This window comes from Pseudopodoces humilis, chromosome 8, assembly GCF_049639895.1.
Source record: "Pseudopodoces humilis isolate 2021_Gansu_Grassland_sample_001 chromosome 8, ASM4963989v1, whole genome shotgun sequence".
In the NCBI taxonomy this organism is placed as follows: Eukaryota; Metazoa; Chordata; class Aves; order Passeriformes; family Paridae; genus Pseudopodoces; species Pseudopodoces humilis.
In genome coordinates, this window is record NC_142207.1 from 23,028,729 (window position 1) to 23,042,634 (window position 13,906).

Consider the following 13,906-nt stretch of genomic DNA (forward strand, 5'->3'; position numbering starts at 1 on the left):
GCCCAGGGCACACTGCAGACTCCAGCTCCCTTTGTCCACCACAGATCTGAGTGTCCCCTGCCTGCCCAGGCCCTTTCCTGCAGGGCTTCTGCTGGTGCTGGCCAGAGCCATACTGCACAGCAGTCTCCTTCCCCTGGCATCTCTCTGTGTCCCCCCAGGTCCCATCAAAGCAGGTCTCCAGCTTGCCAAGGTCCTTCTGGAGGGCAGCCTTACTCTCCAGCACACCACTGGAAAAGCAGGCTCCTGGCACTGGACCTGTTCTTCCCAGGGACTCCTCACCCCACTGCACAGGTTTCCAAGGGGCTCTGTCCCACACTGGGCACCGCTGAGTGTGTTTGGTGTTTCTGGCCTGGGGGACAGAGCTGCATGGCTCTCTCTCACGGGCTGCCAGCGGCTGTCCAGCCCTGCAGCTTGGTGGCCCAGGCTCTCCTACAGCTCGCTGTAGCTTCTCCCCCTGCCTCTGGTGCCCACATGTGCCCGCTGGGATTCTGGGAGAGCCGGTGTTGGAAGCCTCACCAGAGCCAGCCTCAGGGCACCTGGCTCCCCTTGGCTGTGCGGACAGGCCCCTCACGGCAGACAGGCCGCACCTGGGCCTTTTGGATGTGGTCTTGTATTCTGTAAACCCACGCTGGCCAATCCCAACTACTTGCTTTCACGTGCCCAGATCCCCACTCTTGACATTTTTGAAGATAGGCATAAAGTTGTCCTTTTCCAGTCCCTGAGACTTCCCTCAGCCGCAGCCTTCTCCTCCACTTCAGGTACTCAGCAGGACCTGGCTCGTGGCATCCAGCACAGCATTCTATCAATACAAATAAATATGAATAGGACATGGAACCAAATACAAACATTTCTAAAGCAGTGTTAGTTTAAAGCATTGTAATATGGAAGAATTCTAGACACTCAAAAAAATATTAATTTTACCTGAAATGCTGGTGTCATTCCAATAAATACTTAAGGATGTTTCAGCTGTCACTTGGAACAAGAGCGTTAAGCAAAAAACAGTTCAAAAATATAGAAGCTACAGTAAGAAAATTATTATGACCACTGTGACCAGATGATGGCTGTGGAGATTTAATGTCCAACCAGGCATGAGTAAGTGGTGCAGTACCTCACTTATTCAAGGTGACACATTCAAAAGATATACAGTAAGGCTCACTGGGTTATTGCCAGATCCATAGAGATAGTGGAACACTTCCTGCACAGTTTAAAAACACCATGCTCTTTTTTTCTCTCCAGAAAAATGTGACAAAATCTTTTTCAAAACTTTCTCACCATAAAATTCATAGCTCAAGATCAGATTGTAAGGTACTAAAACAAGGCAACTTATTTTTAAGGAAAAAGTCTCTTTTGTAAAGGAACTGTCCTTTAGTTTATCAGTAGATTGGCCCAATGTAACATTATCATCAGAGTCCAAGTGGTGATAATGACTGGGCAGTGTCCATGCTAGTTCCTGTCTTCTCTTGCTATTTGACCAGAACAGGAAAGAAAGATTTTATTACATTTTTGACCTGCAGACAGGAGAGACACACACACTATTGGCCAGCAGTGGTTATAGAAGATCCTATCACCATTGTTTTTCTTTTTAAAATAGCAGTCTACAGAAATTTTCAATCTGTACAGACTAGTGGACCACATCTCCGTTTGACAAACCTTTGTGAAAATCTTTTGTGATACGGGGACCATGATCCAGTCACACATACCAGAATAAAGTTCCTGCTGATGTGTCTGTATCTGGTCTGGATCCTTCTTTTTCTGCTACAGAAAGATGGCAGCACCAGATGATAATCCCCAATCAACAGAGTGCCCTTGTGACTTTTGGCTTTTCATACAGGAACAACTTGCAGCTCAGTCTACAGCCACCAGATCTAGAAAAATAGATGTACTAGAGGATATGATCCCATTACTGTAACCTTATTACCATACTAGTTTCTGCATTTGATATCTTACTCAAAAAGCTAACTGCACTGCCAATATTATATTTCAGTATTTGTTATCTGTTACAAAAAATGCATGAGTTTCATAGCCAGCTGAATGTAATGATGTAACACCTCAGGAGAAGGTATCCTAACATTACAAAAAAAGCAGCTGATTGCATTTGTTTCAGTATGATACAAGTTTTCTTTCTCTTGTAAAGCGAATTTTTAAAAGGAGAGATCTCAGCAGGCATAATGGGAGGATTTATCACATTTTATATTATTGTATAAATATAATGCTAATTATATTCTGTAATTAGCATCTCAAATGCTTGGTCCTGAATGTTATAGACAAAACTTTGGTGGCAAGCAGAGTTTCAATATATAAAATGTAAGTTAACATAAAGTTTTGAATAAGAATCTTCCTTGGTAAACAATCATTTTTAGCTCTATATATTTCACAGATTAACCCCTTTCATTGCTGAATGACATAACACATTGCTTCACCCTTCGTGACCCAAATATTTCTCCATTTTAAGATGCTCTTTGAAATAACCAGTTGTCCAAGAAATCTACAAATGCTTAGCTAGTCCCCTCCTTTTCTGCATTTCATATAGGAACATTTTCAATTGTCAAAGAAACCTGTAATTGCTTTAAATTTCTAATCATCAACAGTAGATTATAAAAAGAAAAAAACAGTGGTTTAATACACAAACAACTCTTGTTTCTTGGGGAAACAGTTAAAATACAGAGTTCTGTAAACCTAGCTCATGTTGGACAGCAACAGGCTCCTGATGGGATTAACTCCTTTGAAGGGAGCTGAGCAGTTTTATCTGACTCCTTGCAAAGCCAGGCACAGACAGATGAACATGGCAGGGTGTATACCTGTAACCCTGTGATTCTCAGAGTCCACAAGATTAATACAAGGGTAACTGCTCTCCCAGAGGATGCTAAAAGCCTGGATTCCCTTACCTACCCCTTTGGTAGGTGTTTCTCCAGTGAATTATCCTCTCACAACACAGCTAACAGCTCCACAGAACAGTGGTAACTGGGGAGAATTACACTTGCAGAAAATGGTCTCTAATAATGTTGCCACTATGAGGTATATCTTGGTCTGTAAAATCTCTGGTATAAAATTTCTGAAGTTTTTTTATCTTGGCCTTTGTGGGTTTGTAATGGCCCTGCTGGCTTTGTATTAACCTTAACAGCCTTACAGTTGAGTCTTTTTTCTTGTACTCCTTACTTTCCACTTCTTATTAACAAAGAGCAAGCTTTTAAAGAATAGACCAAGCTTTTCAGCAGCAAAAAAAAGATAATTTCAAGCTTCCCCACACACCTCCCTTCAAAAGCTTGCTTCTGAGTCAAGCAAGTGCATACTTTGCTCATACTTCAGAGCAAGTCCTGACTCCCTAGTTACCTACTTCCAGTCTCAAGTCTGCCCAGGCTGGTTTTAAAGCTAATCCTTAATCTCCATTAGCAATGGTATGACCATGGTGTAGCATTTTGGTGGTACAGTAAAACACCCACATAATCACCCACCTGTCTCTGCTGCATCTCCATCCAAAACTCTGATGTAGTGGATGTTTACAGTCTTGCTGCAAAAAAGCCCCAGTAAAGGCTGTTACAGGCTACAGTGAGGAAAAGACATTAAAACACGAGGGAAACAAACACAGGTTCTGTAATTATACTTTATTGCAACTCTGATGCTTTGTCTATTCCTGGAAGACTCCTTTAGCTAAATTTCTTTCAGGCTTTTTTTCTCCTGTACCAATTAAAACACAATAAGCATGTATAATTTTCTTATTATTTTATTGAAAAGGTACATTTAAAAAAATACACAGACATCTTACTATTATGGATTGCTGATAAAGATGCTCTAAAAGTTAATTCTCTCTTTTTTCCCCTTTCTTCCACCTGTAGTCCCCATTATCACATAATGACTCCAGTCTGAGCGCTGCATATTGATTCACCTTTATAAAAGGGTTGGGGAGGTAAGAAGATGGGTGGGACATTACTGCAATATATTCAGTAAACAGAGAATATGGTCAATTATAAATATTTTGTGTTCTGTACATTATTGCATTAGGGAGCCACAATGTTATGCAGCATTGTTACAAAGGAAACTAGTTAGAAATCAAGAAAACAGGATATTTACGTACAAACACATGGATCCATTGTCTTCTTGAACAACGCATGTGAGCTGTGGCAATGTGCAATTGAAAAGCTTTTTTTCTCTTTAAACATTGCTTAACAACACCAGTGAAGAAACAACAAAAATAAGTTAAATGAAAGTAGGAAACAAGCAGTAATCTTAACTCTATGTTAATATGGCTTTCTATTTTTGATTTCTCTAAATAAAGTATGACACAAAAGAAATAATTAAAAGCTTCAGCATTGCATTGCTTTCAAACATTTGCACAGAAACTAAAATATTAAAATCAGACATGGTACATCTGTAGTACTACACAAGATACACCAGTACTGGGGTCTAGGACAGCACGCAATCCCTGTCAACAAGAGCACACAAAAAGAATGGATGCAATTATTTTTTGAGATGTTATCTGCAATCAAGCATTTGGTTCATCTGCCTTTTCCTTTTTTCCACATTAGATTATACCCCGTTGCTTTTCAGAGGAGTATTTACATAGGTGTGAGTGAGGAAGACCCTAGTTTTCAAGTCTGCCAGGAAAATAGTTTATGTTCCTTGATTCCAAGGTGCATCATACAAATCGGAAAAAAAAAGAAAAGAAAAAAATTAATAGATGAAGAAAAAAATTAATAGATGCATGAATCTTTAATAGTATAAATTTTATGATCGATTTAATTTTTAAGCAAACCACACTATTTTGATTAAAAAAATAGATACGGAGAGAAGACAGAGTTGTCTAGACTCCAAAACGCAGTGCTGTCAATGATGGATTCTATGAAGCAGTTGGATGATGTGTCACGCTGGATGGCATTGCAAAAGAGAAATGTTTTTAAATTTCGACCCCTTTCCTGCTTTCCTTTACCCTTTGTACTGGCCACATTTATCTCTTTTTCACATCAATAAATTAGTATGGTGCAAAGAGTATGGAGGCAGGTGTTGCCCGGATGGGCCCATGGGCTGGCCTGAGGAGAGCTGGCGGAATTGCTGGTGCCTGGAACAGGGATGCCGAGGGCCGGGGAGGGAGGGACAGAGCTGATGATACAGCTGCAGCTGCAGCAAGAGGAGATGAGAGGAAAGCAGGTGCCAGCGGCTTAATCATGTCCTTCTGGAATGCAAGTTTTGCCTGGAATAAAACACACGCACAAAAACAGTAAATACAGTTCTCTCAACACCCACTTTTACACGAGGGAAAAAGTGAACCCTGGCACAGGGAACAATATAGCTTCTCACAGAAGCCTCCTACCAGCTGCTTAGAAATGTTACCTGCACTGTCCTTTTACCCCCAGGGCAATTAAAGCAACCAAATGCTACATTTAAAGATAAATAAATCTCTTGAGTCTAGAGACCATCCCACTGATGTTTAGAAGGAAGCATAGTTTACAAATGAGTAACTTTATATAAATTAGAACTGTGCATGAAATATTAAAAATACCCCCATGATCAAGATGATTTCATACTGAAAATGATTCAGTATCAAAAGTCAAATTTTCCACTTGCAAAAATGAATTGTAGAGAAGTAGAGTGGACAAGATGGGAAGGTGGTATTAGTCCAGTCAGCTTTGCACCTTCCAATGAAGACCTGCTCTTTCCAAAGTAGAAATATTATTTACGATTGATAGCAGAAATAATTTTTTCTGAGATATATATATGATTCAGTTTATGATCGACAAGCATTGCTGGTGCTCGCGGTGAAACAGCTAATCAGAAATACATACACTCATATCGGTATCTCTCACTGAAAATGGTTTGCACTACAATCATTCAATCATGGAAGCAAAAATACTCATGTTCTTCCTTTATAATTGCTGGTCTCTCCTTATGCAATAGATGATAAAGTGATGTATTATGTAAGTGAAGAAGATTAGCATGGGCAGAAGCTATTGAGTGGGGAGACAGAGGAAGCCTGCAGCCTTTTCATTTGCCTCTATACAATTACAAAGACATATCAATATTTTAGCATTTACAGGCTTTTCACATCGTTTCTCTTGCTCACACACATTTGCATCTGTCTCTTTGCAACCTGTAAAATGTTTTTGTGCCATAGGTGGCATTTTCTCTAATGAACAAAATACTGGCTGTGTCATGAGCAAATAAACATACAAACTGTGCTGTGCTAAAGCCAACCTGAACTCTGGCTGCAGATGATCAGCAGGACCAGTTGGGGGATTCCTGGAAATGCAGGTGGGTATGGCAGGGATTGGCAAGTGGACCAGAGACAGGAGAGTTGTTTGATAGTCAGTGACAGACACGGTCTGAACATACAGGTCAGCAATTCTCCTAAACACCTGATGGCTCTTCTGCATCAACTAATATATCCACCCAGCATTCTGGTATGCAGAGAATGAGCACTGGTATTTTTATATCTTACCATCCTATGCTCTTTTCCCTGACTGCATCCATCATGACTTAAGAGTTATGTCAGGTGTGCAAAAAGACAGCGTATAGCCATTGCTGCCTTCAAGGAGAAGAGCCCTCACCCAGCCGAGCTGATACCTTTCCATGGGACACATGGTTCATTCCCCATTTCACTAATTATTCCCTTCTTTCTAGCAGTAAATAATACTTGCAGTGCTGTCTGCATGCCTTGGACTGGGCAGACAGACTACATAACTATCTTCAAATCTGATTCCTGTGCAGACTCAGCCTGCAGGGAAAGAGAGGCTGCAGAAGCGTCAGGTCTGTCATGTTCCTGTCTCTGTGCAGTGGGTGTCCCCAAGGTCACAAATTCACACAGACAGTGATGAGAAATAAAAATACTTACTGCTAAAATACTTGGGTTGCGCTGCAGTTTGTTGTAAGGACTATATTTAGGTTTCATAGGCTTTCCTGCAACTCTGTCCTTATGCCTTCGGCTGGAAATGTGCTGAAATAAATATCCTCACATTTAATTAGCTCTTTAAACATTTCTCAGTTTTGTGTTTGAAATTGATTTATCAGCAGGGTATGCCTAAGCCCCTGTTTGTAAGATAAAGTGGGTTCTTTAGAGAGAGCAAAGATGAGTTTTGCTAAATTAAACATAACAATTTGGAGCATATCAAATAGAGAATCAGAAACTAATCAAATACAGCATATTTTTTAATTCAAGACAGGCTCTGCAAATCATTGATATTTTGGTTAGTATTTCCTTTTTTCACTTAAGAAGCTTTAAACCAGACAGAGCTGTAATCACTAGGTCATAAGGATATTCAGAAGTAAGAGGTAAATTTCCATCTTGCTGATACTGCTCAGTTGTATAAATAATTCAGTATTAGCTGAAGGAAGAACCAGTACCCAGGGATATGTCTACACATGCAATTTAATATTATCTTAGAGCTAACTGAAAAAACAGGGAATAAGAGGACACATCCACGCAGCACAGCACCATCCAGAGATTCCCATTTGGATATCAGAATCACTGCATCTGTATGGGCACAGCTCTGAACCCAGGGCTAATTGGCTCAGACAGAGAACAGCTCCACAGGCACACAACAGCTACACTGCTAATGATAATGTTGTCCAACATAATTCAGACATATCTATGGTATTACCCTACTGGTGATTGTCCCAAACCAATAGATTTGAGTCATGTTTTCCTTCTCACAGAGCATTAAACATTATTCCAGCAGACTGAAAACAGCACCGAAAGATGAATTCAGGACCCAGAATTTCTCAGCGTTAGAGGAACAAGGTTCAAATCTCTATCTTGAACCACAGAAAACTTTTAAATGAGATCTGCTATTTCATTCATTGATACTGACACCTCTGCTTTTACAACTATCAAGCCTATTTTTCCCAACTGAAATAATTAGGTGAATTTGACCTATGACAAAATATTTAGAAATAGTTGTGGGAAGACAGAAAAGAAATGCCAAGTTCATTCAGGATTCAGCAACACATCTCCGCACAGCCCTACACTGCACCTACAACACTGCAATGCAACTTCAACCAACTGCTCCAGATATGAGCAAGTTACCTGTTTAAGCTGAATTTCTGAATTAACATGGACATCACAGATTTCACAATGGAACGTCTTGTTCTGCAGTCCTGAGCCTTTACTGCCATTCTGCACCTTCACTCGGGATCCAGGCCTAGGGTAAGACTTGATGGGACCAGCACCATTCCGAGCTTCAACCATGGTCTTGTGCTTGGAGCCTAATGGGCAAAGAGATGCAGGAGAGTTCATGATCAGCAGCACAAAACGTTCCCTTAGCCTTGGGACTTTGTAACATTTATCTTCAAGACAGAATGGTTGAAATCTCCACAGACTGGGACTAATGATCACTCTTGTTTTGGTCAGTGTAGTTCCTGCATCCTTGATTTAAAGGCAAGCCAGAAGGCTTTGTGAAAAAAGGGAACAGCAGGCATGCTGGACCTCACTATCTGGGGGCAGTGTGTGACTGCATGGCCAAAATGTTTGCTGCTTATTCTTTTGCCAAATTCCATAGAGCCAGTGAATAGCAGAAAATGGTATTAGCCAAGACTGGGACAGGAACCACAGCAATCCTTCAAAACCTGCCTAGGAACAGTAATATTTCAATAAATATCCTTTGGAAGAAACGGCTGCTTTGCCCATTTCAAGAATGGATTACAGCTGTAAAACCAGCTTCAATAGCTTGTTAACAAGCTTTACATCACCAGCAAACCATACACAGAGTACACTAGGGATTGCTGCTTGTGGCCCAAAAAAAGAGGATATCTAATCTTCAATAATCAGAAGATTCTAGGACATCTAGGAAACCTAATGAGCCCACCCCAAAATTATAAAAAATATCAAATAACAAATAAATGACTGTATGTTTTATGAGCAAAATAGCAGATACCAATGATAATGAGACAAAATATGAGAGAGAACACTCACGTTTTAGAAAAGTGTTATAGAAACCACTATTATCATACTGTGATCCTCAGTGTGAAGGTATGAAGGGATCTGATTAGTTACCATGAAATGTAGGGATTTTGTCAACTAAAAATTTAGAGAGTACATGAAGGACAGTTAAAAAAACATAGAGAGTGCTTTAATAGAATATCAAAAACCATGCAGAAGACTGCCATTAACAGGACTGTTTTTGTAACTTGCTATTTTAAATTTTAACGAAAAGATACTTCAGTGAAGCGTGGTACCACCTAGTTACACTGTGCTACAAAAATGTTAACACACAACTGACTTGTACCATATGGATACTCACCTGTATTGTGGGCTTCTAGTTGGGAAAGGGAATTCACAGCCACTTTGCATAATGAACAGTAAAGTAGTTTTTTGGCTTTTTCCTCTTCTGACTCAGTAACTGTGTTAGCAGCTCCGTTTGTGCTCTTGGAGGACGAAGCAGGTGCTGCAGGTGTCACTCCAGGTTTGGGAAGAAAAGGATCCACTTCTGTATTGGACTGCTGACCTGCACTGTTGGGTTTTTCTTTATCTTCTAAAAGAAACAAAATACATATGTTTTTGTTTTATGCCACACGCACAATAATAGTCCTGTGGGTTTAGTAAACATAACACAACAGGGGGCTAATTTATCTCATTTTATAAAACAGCAGTATACTTGAAATCTTGCTAAAAGTCCTGCCATGAAATGTGTGTAATTTGACAAAAAGGGTGATTTTCCTGTTTTTAAAGTTACCAGTGACTACTAAAGAGTTCACCAAATTCACGGCAGCTGTTGTTGCTGCTGTGCTGCAGGCATGGCCAGTTGAAAGGAGACCAAGCAATCCCAAAGGAAGCCAGGGTTAAGGATTGAACAGCACTCAGAAAGAAGCAAGGTTTTGTACTGGGAATTAAATAATATTCTTCAAAAACAATACATTTGCCTTTGGAAGGGCTCAGGTTTCTCAGTCACTCGGAGGACACTGAAAGGCTTCAGCACCATCTTGACATTCCTCATTACAGTTCTAGAAGTTATGGCACCACACATGAACACAGTTGCTAATATTTTTAGTTTTTTCCCTGAATGATTCCCCATATATTTGTGGATCAGATGGCTTCTGTGTGCATTCTGTGCATTCCTTTATCACTTCACAAGCATGAGTCAATCATCTGTGCTCCTATGAGACAGGTAGGCAGGTATTACTTCATTTTGCAGGTGGTGATCACAAAGCAAGAGATAAAATGTCCCATCTGTGCCTACAGAGGGACTTTGTGCCAGAGCCAGGATTCAAATACTCCCTGCTTACATGCTGCCCCTCAAGGGCTCATTGCATTTGAAGCTGTTGAACTGCAGGCCTTGTGATCACAAGCCATATTAGCTGCCAGCAGGAAAACAAACTCTGCTCAAAACAAACACAGGATGGGAGGGGAGCAGTGCAGTGGTGCTGGTATGAGCAACCCTGACAAAACAGACACGAGAAATGACTAAGTAACTGTCACTCTGAACAACTGGAATCAAATTTCATCATCTAAACAAGTACAACATCTACATAAGAGCAACCTCCCCATTTGAAACCCATGGCTAAATTTGAAATAGAGTTGAACTGACTTGAAATACTAGGCTCTATTTTGAGCATTAATTTTTTAATATGGACCCTTGCACTTCATGTTTACCACTACCAGACTGTCTTAACATGCCTTTGTGTATCAGGCCAAGAGTGTGCTACCAAGAACTCTGAAAACAGGATTGTACCCACTCAAACAAAACACTTGAAAGTGTGTATGAACTATGAATAGCCATCCTGAAACTAAACCCCACAGTTGTTGGCGTATTTCCCAGAAGTGCATTGCAGTACATCAATTTTAGATTGTTATAAAACAGGAGAAAGAAAATTCTAATAAAAGAACTATTATTTTTTAAAATATCTATAAAAATACTTTGAAATTATACAATGTGAACTGTATTAAACATTGAAAATAGTCAAGTACAAAGACTATTATTATGGCCAAATTATTGTTAAAACCAGATTCTGAAGGTATTTTGATAGACAAAGTATGACAAAAGAAACTAATGTTAAATTGTACTTCATAGGCTATTCAATTTTAAAGTCTCCATAGTAATAAATCACATCTGCAAAAATCTAGAATACTCTATATAACTTATGAGTCTTCATAAAATACAGTCTCAATAAATAGCATTTCCTAACATTCTAAATTAAAGAGTTTTCAATACTGAAAATTCTCAGAGGTGCTAACATCTACAAATGAAACACACTGAACAGCTGTCATTTGCAAATTTACATTACTGAAAAATTAAATTGTTGTTGGTTTTTTTTGTTCTATGCAATATTATGCCAAACTGCAAAAGGTCTAACACCAGGATATATGTCAGCCAGAGTGGAATAAAGGAAGGTTCCACAGTATTTTGCATTTCAGGCCTTAAAGGAAAAATACACCTATAGAACTGCAAGCTGTATGTTAACCAATATCAACTATACCTCTAGTTTGGCTTTGGGGTGTTTTTAAGTTGTCCCCCATGTATTGTTTAATGTAAGCATAAATATTTGGTGCTTTTGAAACACCTCCTCGAGACAGAAATCATCACCCCTGTGTCACAAGCACAGTGATTACCCTCCTGCCCACAGCCCCTGCCTGCACTGATCTCACTGATCCCAACAAGAGGGATCAGATTTTATTTGTTTTGTCATCAAGTGTCTGCAGAGTAAGATCCCAAGATATGGAAGAAGATCCATTTTACATTAACATTTACAATTGGGCCACCAATTACCATCACAGTACAATGGTTTTCCAACACTGAAATTAACAGATGATTGAAAAAATTACAGATTTCATTTCCCACTTCTCCTCACTTAGCTGGCCAACAGCTGATGTAGTATGTTGATTTTTATAACATTCCCCAGATTTAGGGTGTTTTCACTATTCATATTCCAACAGTTCTAGAGTATACAACATGTAACACAACAAGAAAACTTCTACAAAACTAGAGAGAAGATACCAGCATGCAGCTGGGCTCAATTCTGCCAGTATCGCAGCTTTTGGAAAGAACCTCTGTTCACATAATAATTCCATCATTTGGAAAGCTTCCTGACACAAATAAGCTCTTCATCGATGCGGATGTATAAGGAGAGACATACGCCCCTCCGTGAATTAATGTTTCCTTCCACCATTCTAAATGTTTAATGCAGAACATCTTCAAAGATCATAATTGTAAGGTTATTATACAGTTTGACTCCCACAGAAAGTACATGGAGCTAAGTGCGTATTTGTCACTGCAGTGGGGCCAGAACTGCATTTTCCTGGCTTCTAAAATCAGAAAATTGTACTTCTCCAAATGGTCTTTTGATAACAGCTTATTGTTTCAATCCACAGAATTCAAAACACCATTACTTACAGTTTTATGTTTGAGAAGAAATGCCAACTATTCAACAGTGCAAAGCACAGGAAATGCAAATTGCATGTATATACAAAGGACAAAGACGATTACTCTTTTATTTGCACTTATAGCACAGAGCTAACAATATCTGCACACAGAAATCAAAAATGTAACTGTTAATGGCTGTATGCATACCCATACTTCAAAACTGTCATCACCTCATGAAATACATGTGAATTGTGAGATGCAGCTGTAGGATTATAGTCCTCTTGCTATTTCTGAAGGTATTATTGAGAATAGGCTCAGATTTGCTCTGAGCTCCACCTGGGTTGGTACCAGTAGAGCCAGGCAGAGCCCAAACAAGTGCAGGGGTGAGTCCATCCTGCCTGGACCATGGACACATCAGCTTCTGCTGCACAGTTTAGCACAGCACAGCTGGAAGCATGAGACCCAGGTGCTACTAGCCTACTCCCTGAAGGCAGTAGCTATGATTCAATCTGCATCAGGGTCAAGTTGAAATGCTCACACCAAAACTCATGTGCAAGAAATTAATTTAAAATCTAATCTGTACTGTTTTCCTATATCTATATTCATTTTTCCATGCAGAAAAGCCATATTTCATCTCTGCCTTTAATTCCAGAAAAGTAAATTGATGATTCAGGTTCTTACTGAAGCCTGAATTTATTTTGAAGTAGAGCCTAGGGAAAATAACTAAAACAAGCTAATTAAGTACTGCTTTGGGCTTGGTAATATCAATGCTTTTCTCACCCATTACATTGTTTTAATTCTTCTTTGAAGTTGTTTTCACATATTTCTTCTTGTTTGACTCATGCTTGTGTCAGCGCCATGTTAAAATTCAGAACTTATTTACCTGATCACTACTGCCTAATTTGAGTACCAAAGTCAGGACACTGCAGGGCAACAGGACAGGTTCAAACTTACAGGTTCTACTGCCTCAGTTCTGAAGCTGCAGTGGCTCACTGACCTTTGCAGGTCATGCCACTCTCACTACAGTTGCTGCGGCATAGACAATAGGTCCTACACAATAAGGACATTTTTTTTTTTTTGAGGCAGTGATGCTTTAGTGCATTAGAGAGAAATTTTAATTTGGACTTTATGATGAAATCATACATGCTATTTTCAACAACAAAAAAATAGTAACTTAATATTCAGATGCTTAATTCAGAATTTACATCTTGATAAAAATAAAAACAATGTGAATTCAAAACTCATATATAGATCTAGAAATCTGATAGTTTTTCAGTACCAAAAATGTTTATTGCCATTTTTTGTTATTAAAATTTTAAAAATATTGCTAAGAATTGTAAATATTGTTTAAAATAGTGCTAAATTTTTATTACACCCCTCAACATGCCTATCTGCCCAGTTTTAATCACTGATGATACATAAAACATCTTTACAATAAAGTTCTGTTTCACAACAGCTTGTTCAAATAGCAGTTAGAATTAAAATATGCAAGGTACAAATGATATGTGATACACTTGCAAGAACCCTTTCCAATACTTGTGCTAAAAGGTTTCAGATATGAAGTTCTGCTATGATCCTACTAACCCTCACAAAACTGTCACATAAATTTTGCTGTATGTAAT

At 39.2% G+C, this 13,906-nt stretch overlaps 1 protein-coding gene across 7 annotated transcripts in view; it reads right to left on the reverse strand.

The window, feature by feature from the left end:
- Nucleotides 1-3,772: 3,772 nt before the first annotated feature.
- ZNF385B (zinc finger protein 385B) overlaps nt 3,773-13,906 on the reverse strand; it is a 152,670-nt gene continuing 142,536 nt past the window's right edge. For all 7 annotated transcript variants that reach the window (XM_014249208.2, XM_014249206.2, XM_088059138.1 and 4 more), the window contains 4 exons: nt 9,228-9,458; nt 8,015-8,193; nt 6,824-6,925; nt 3,773-5,185 (listed from right to left, as the gene is read on the reverse strand). In XM_014249208.2, the coding sequence (XP_014104683.1) occupies nt 4,967-5,185; nt 6,824-6,925; nt 8,015-8,193; nt 9,228-9,458 (731 nt within the window). In that variant the 3' untranslated portion in view covers nt 3,773-4,966. The remainder of the gene's footprint in view (nt 5,186-6,823; nt 6,926-8,014; nt 8,194-9,227; nt 9,459-13,906) is intronic.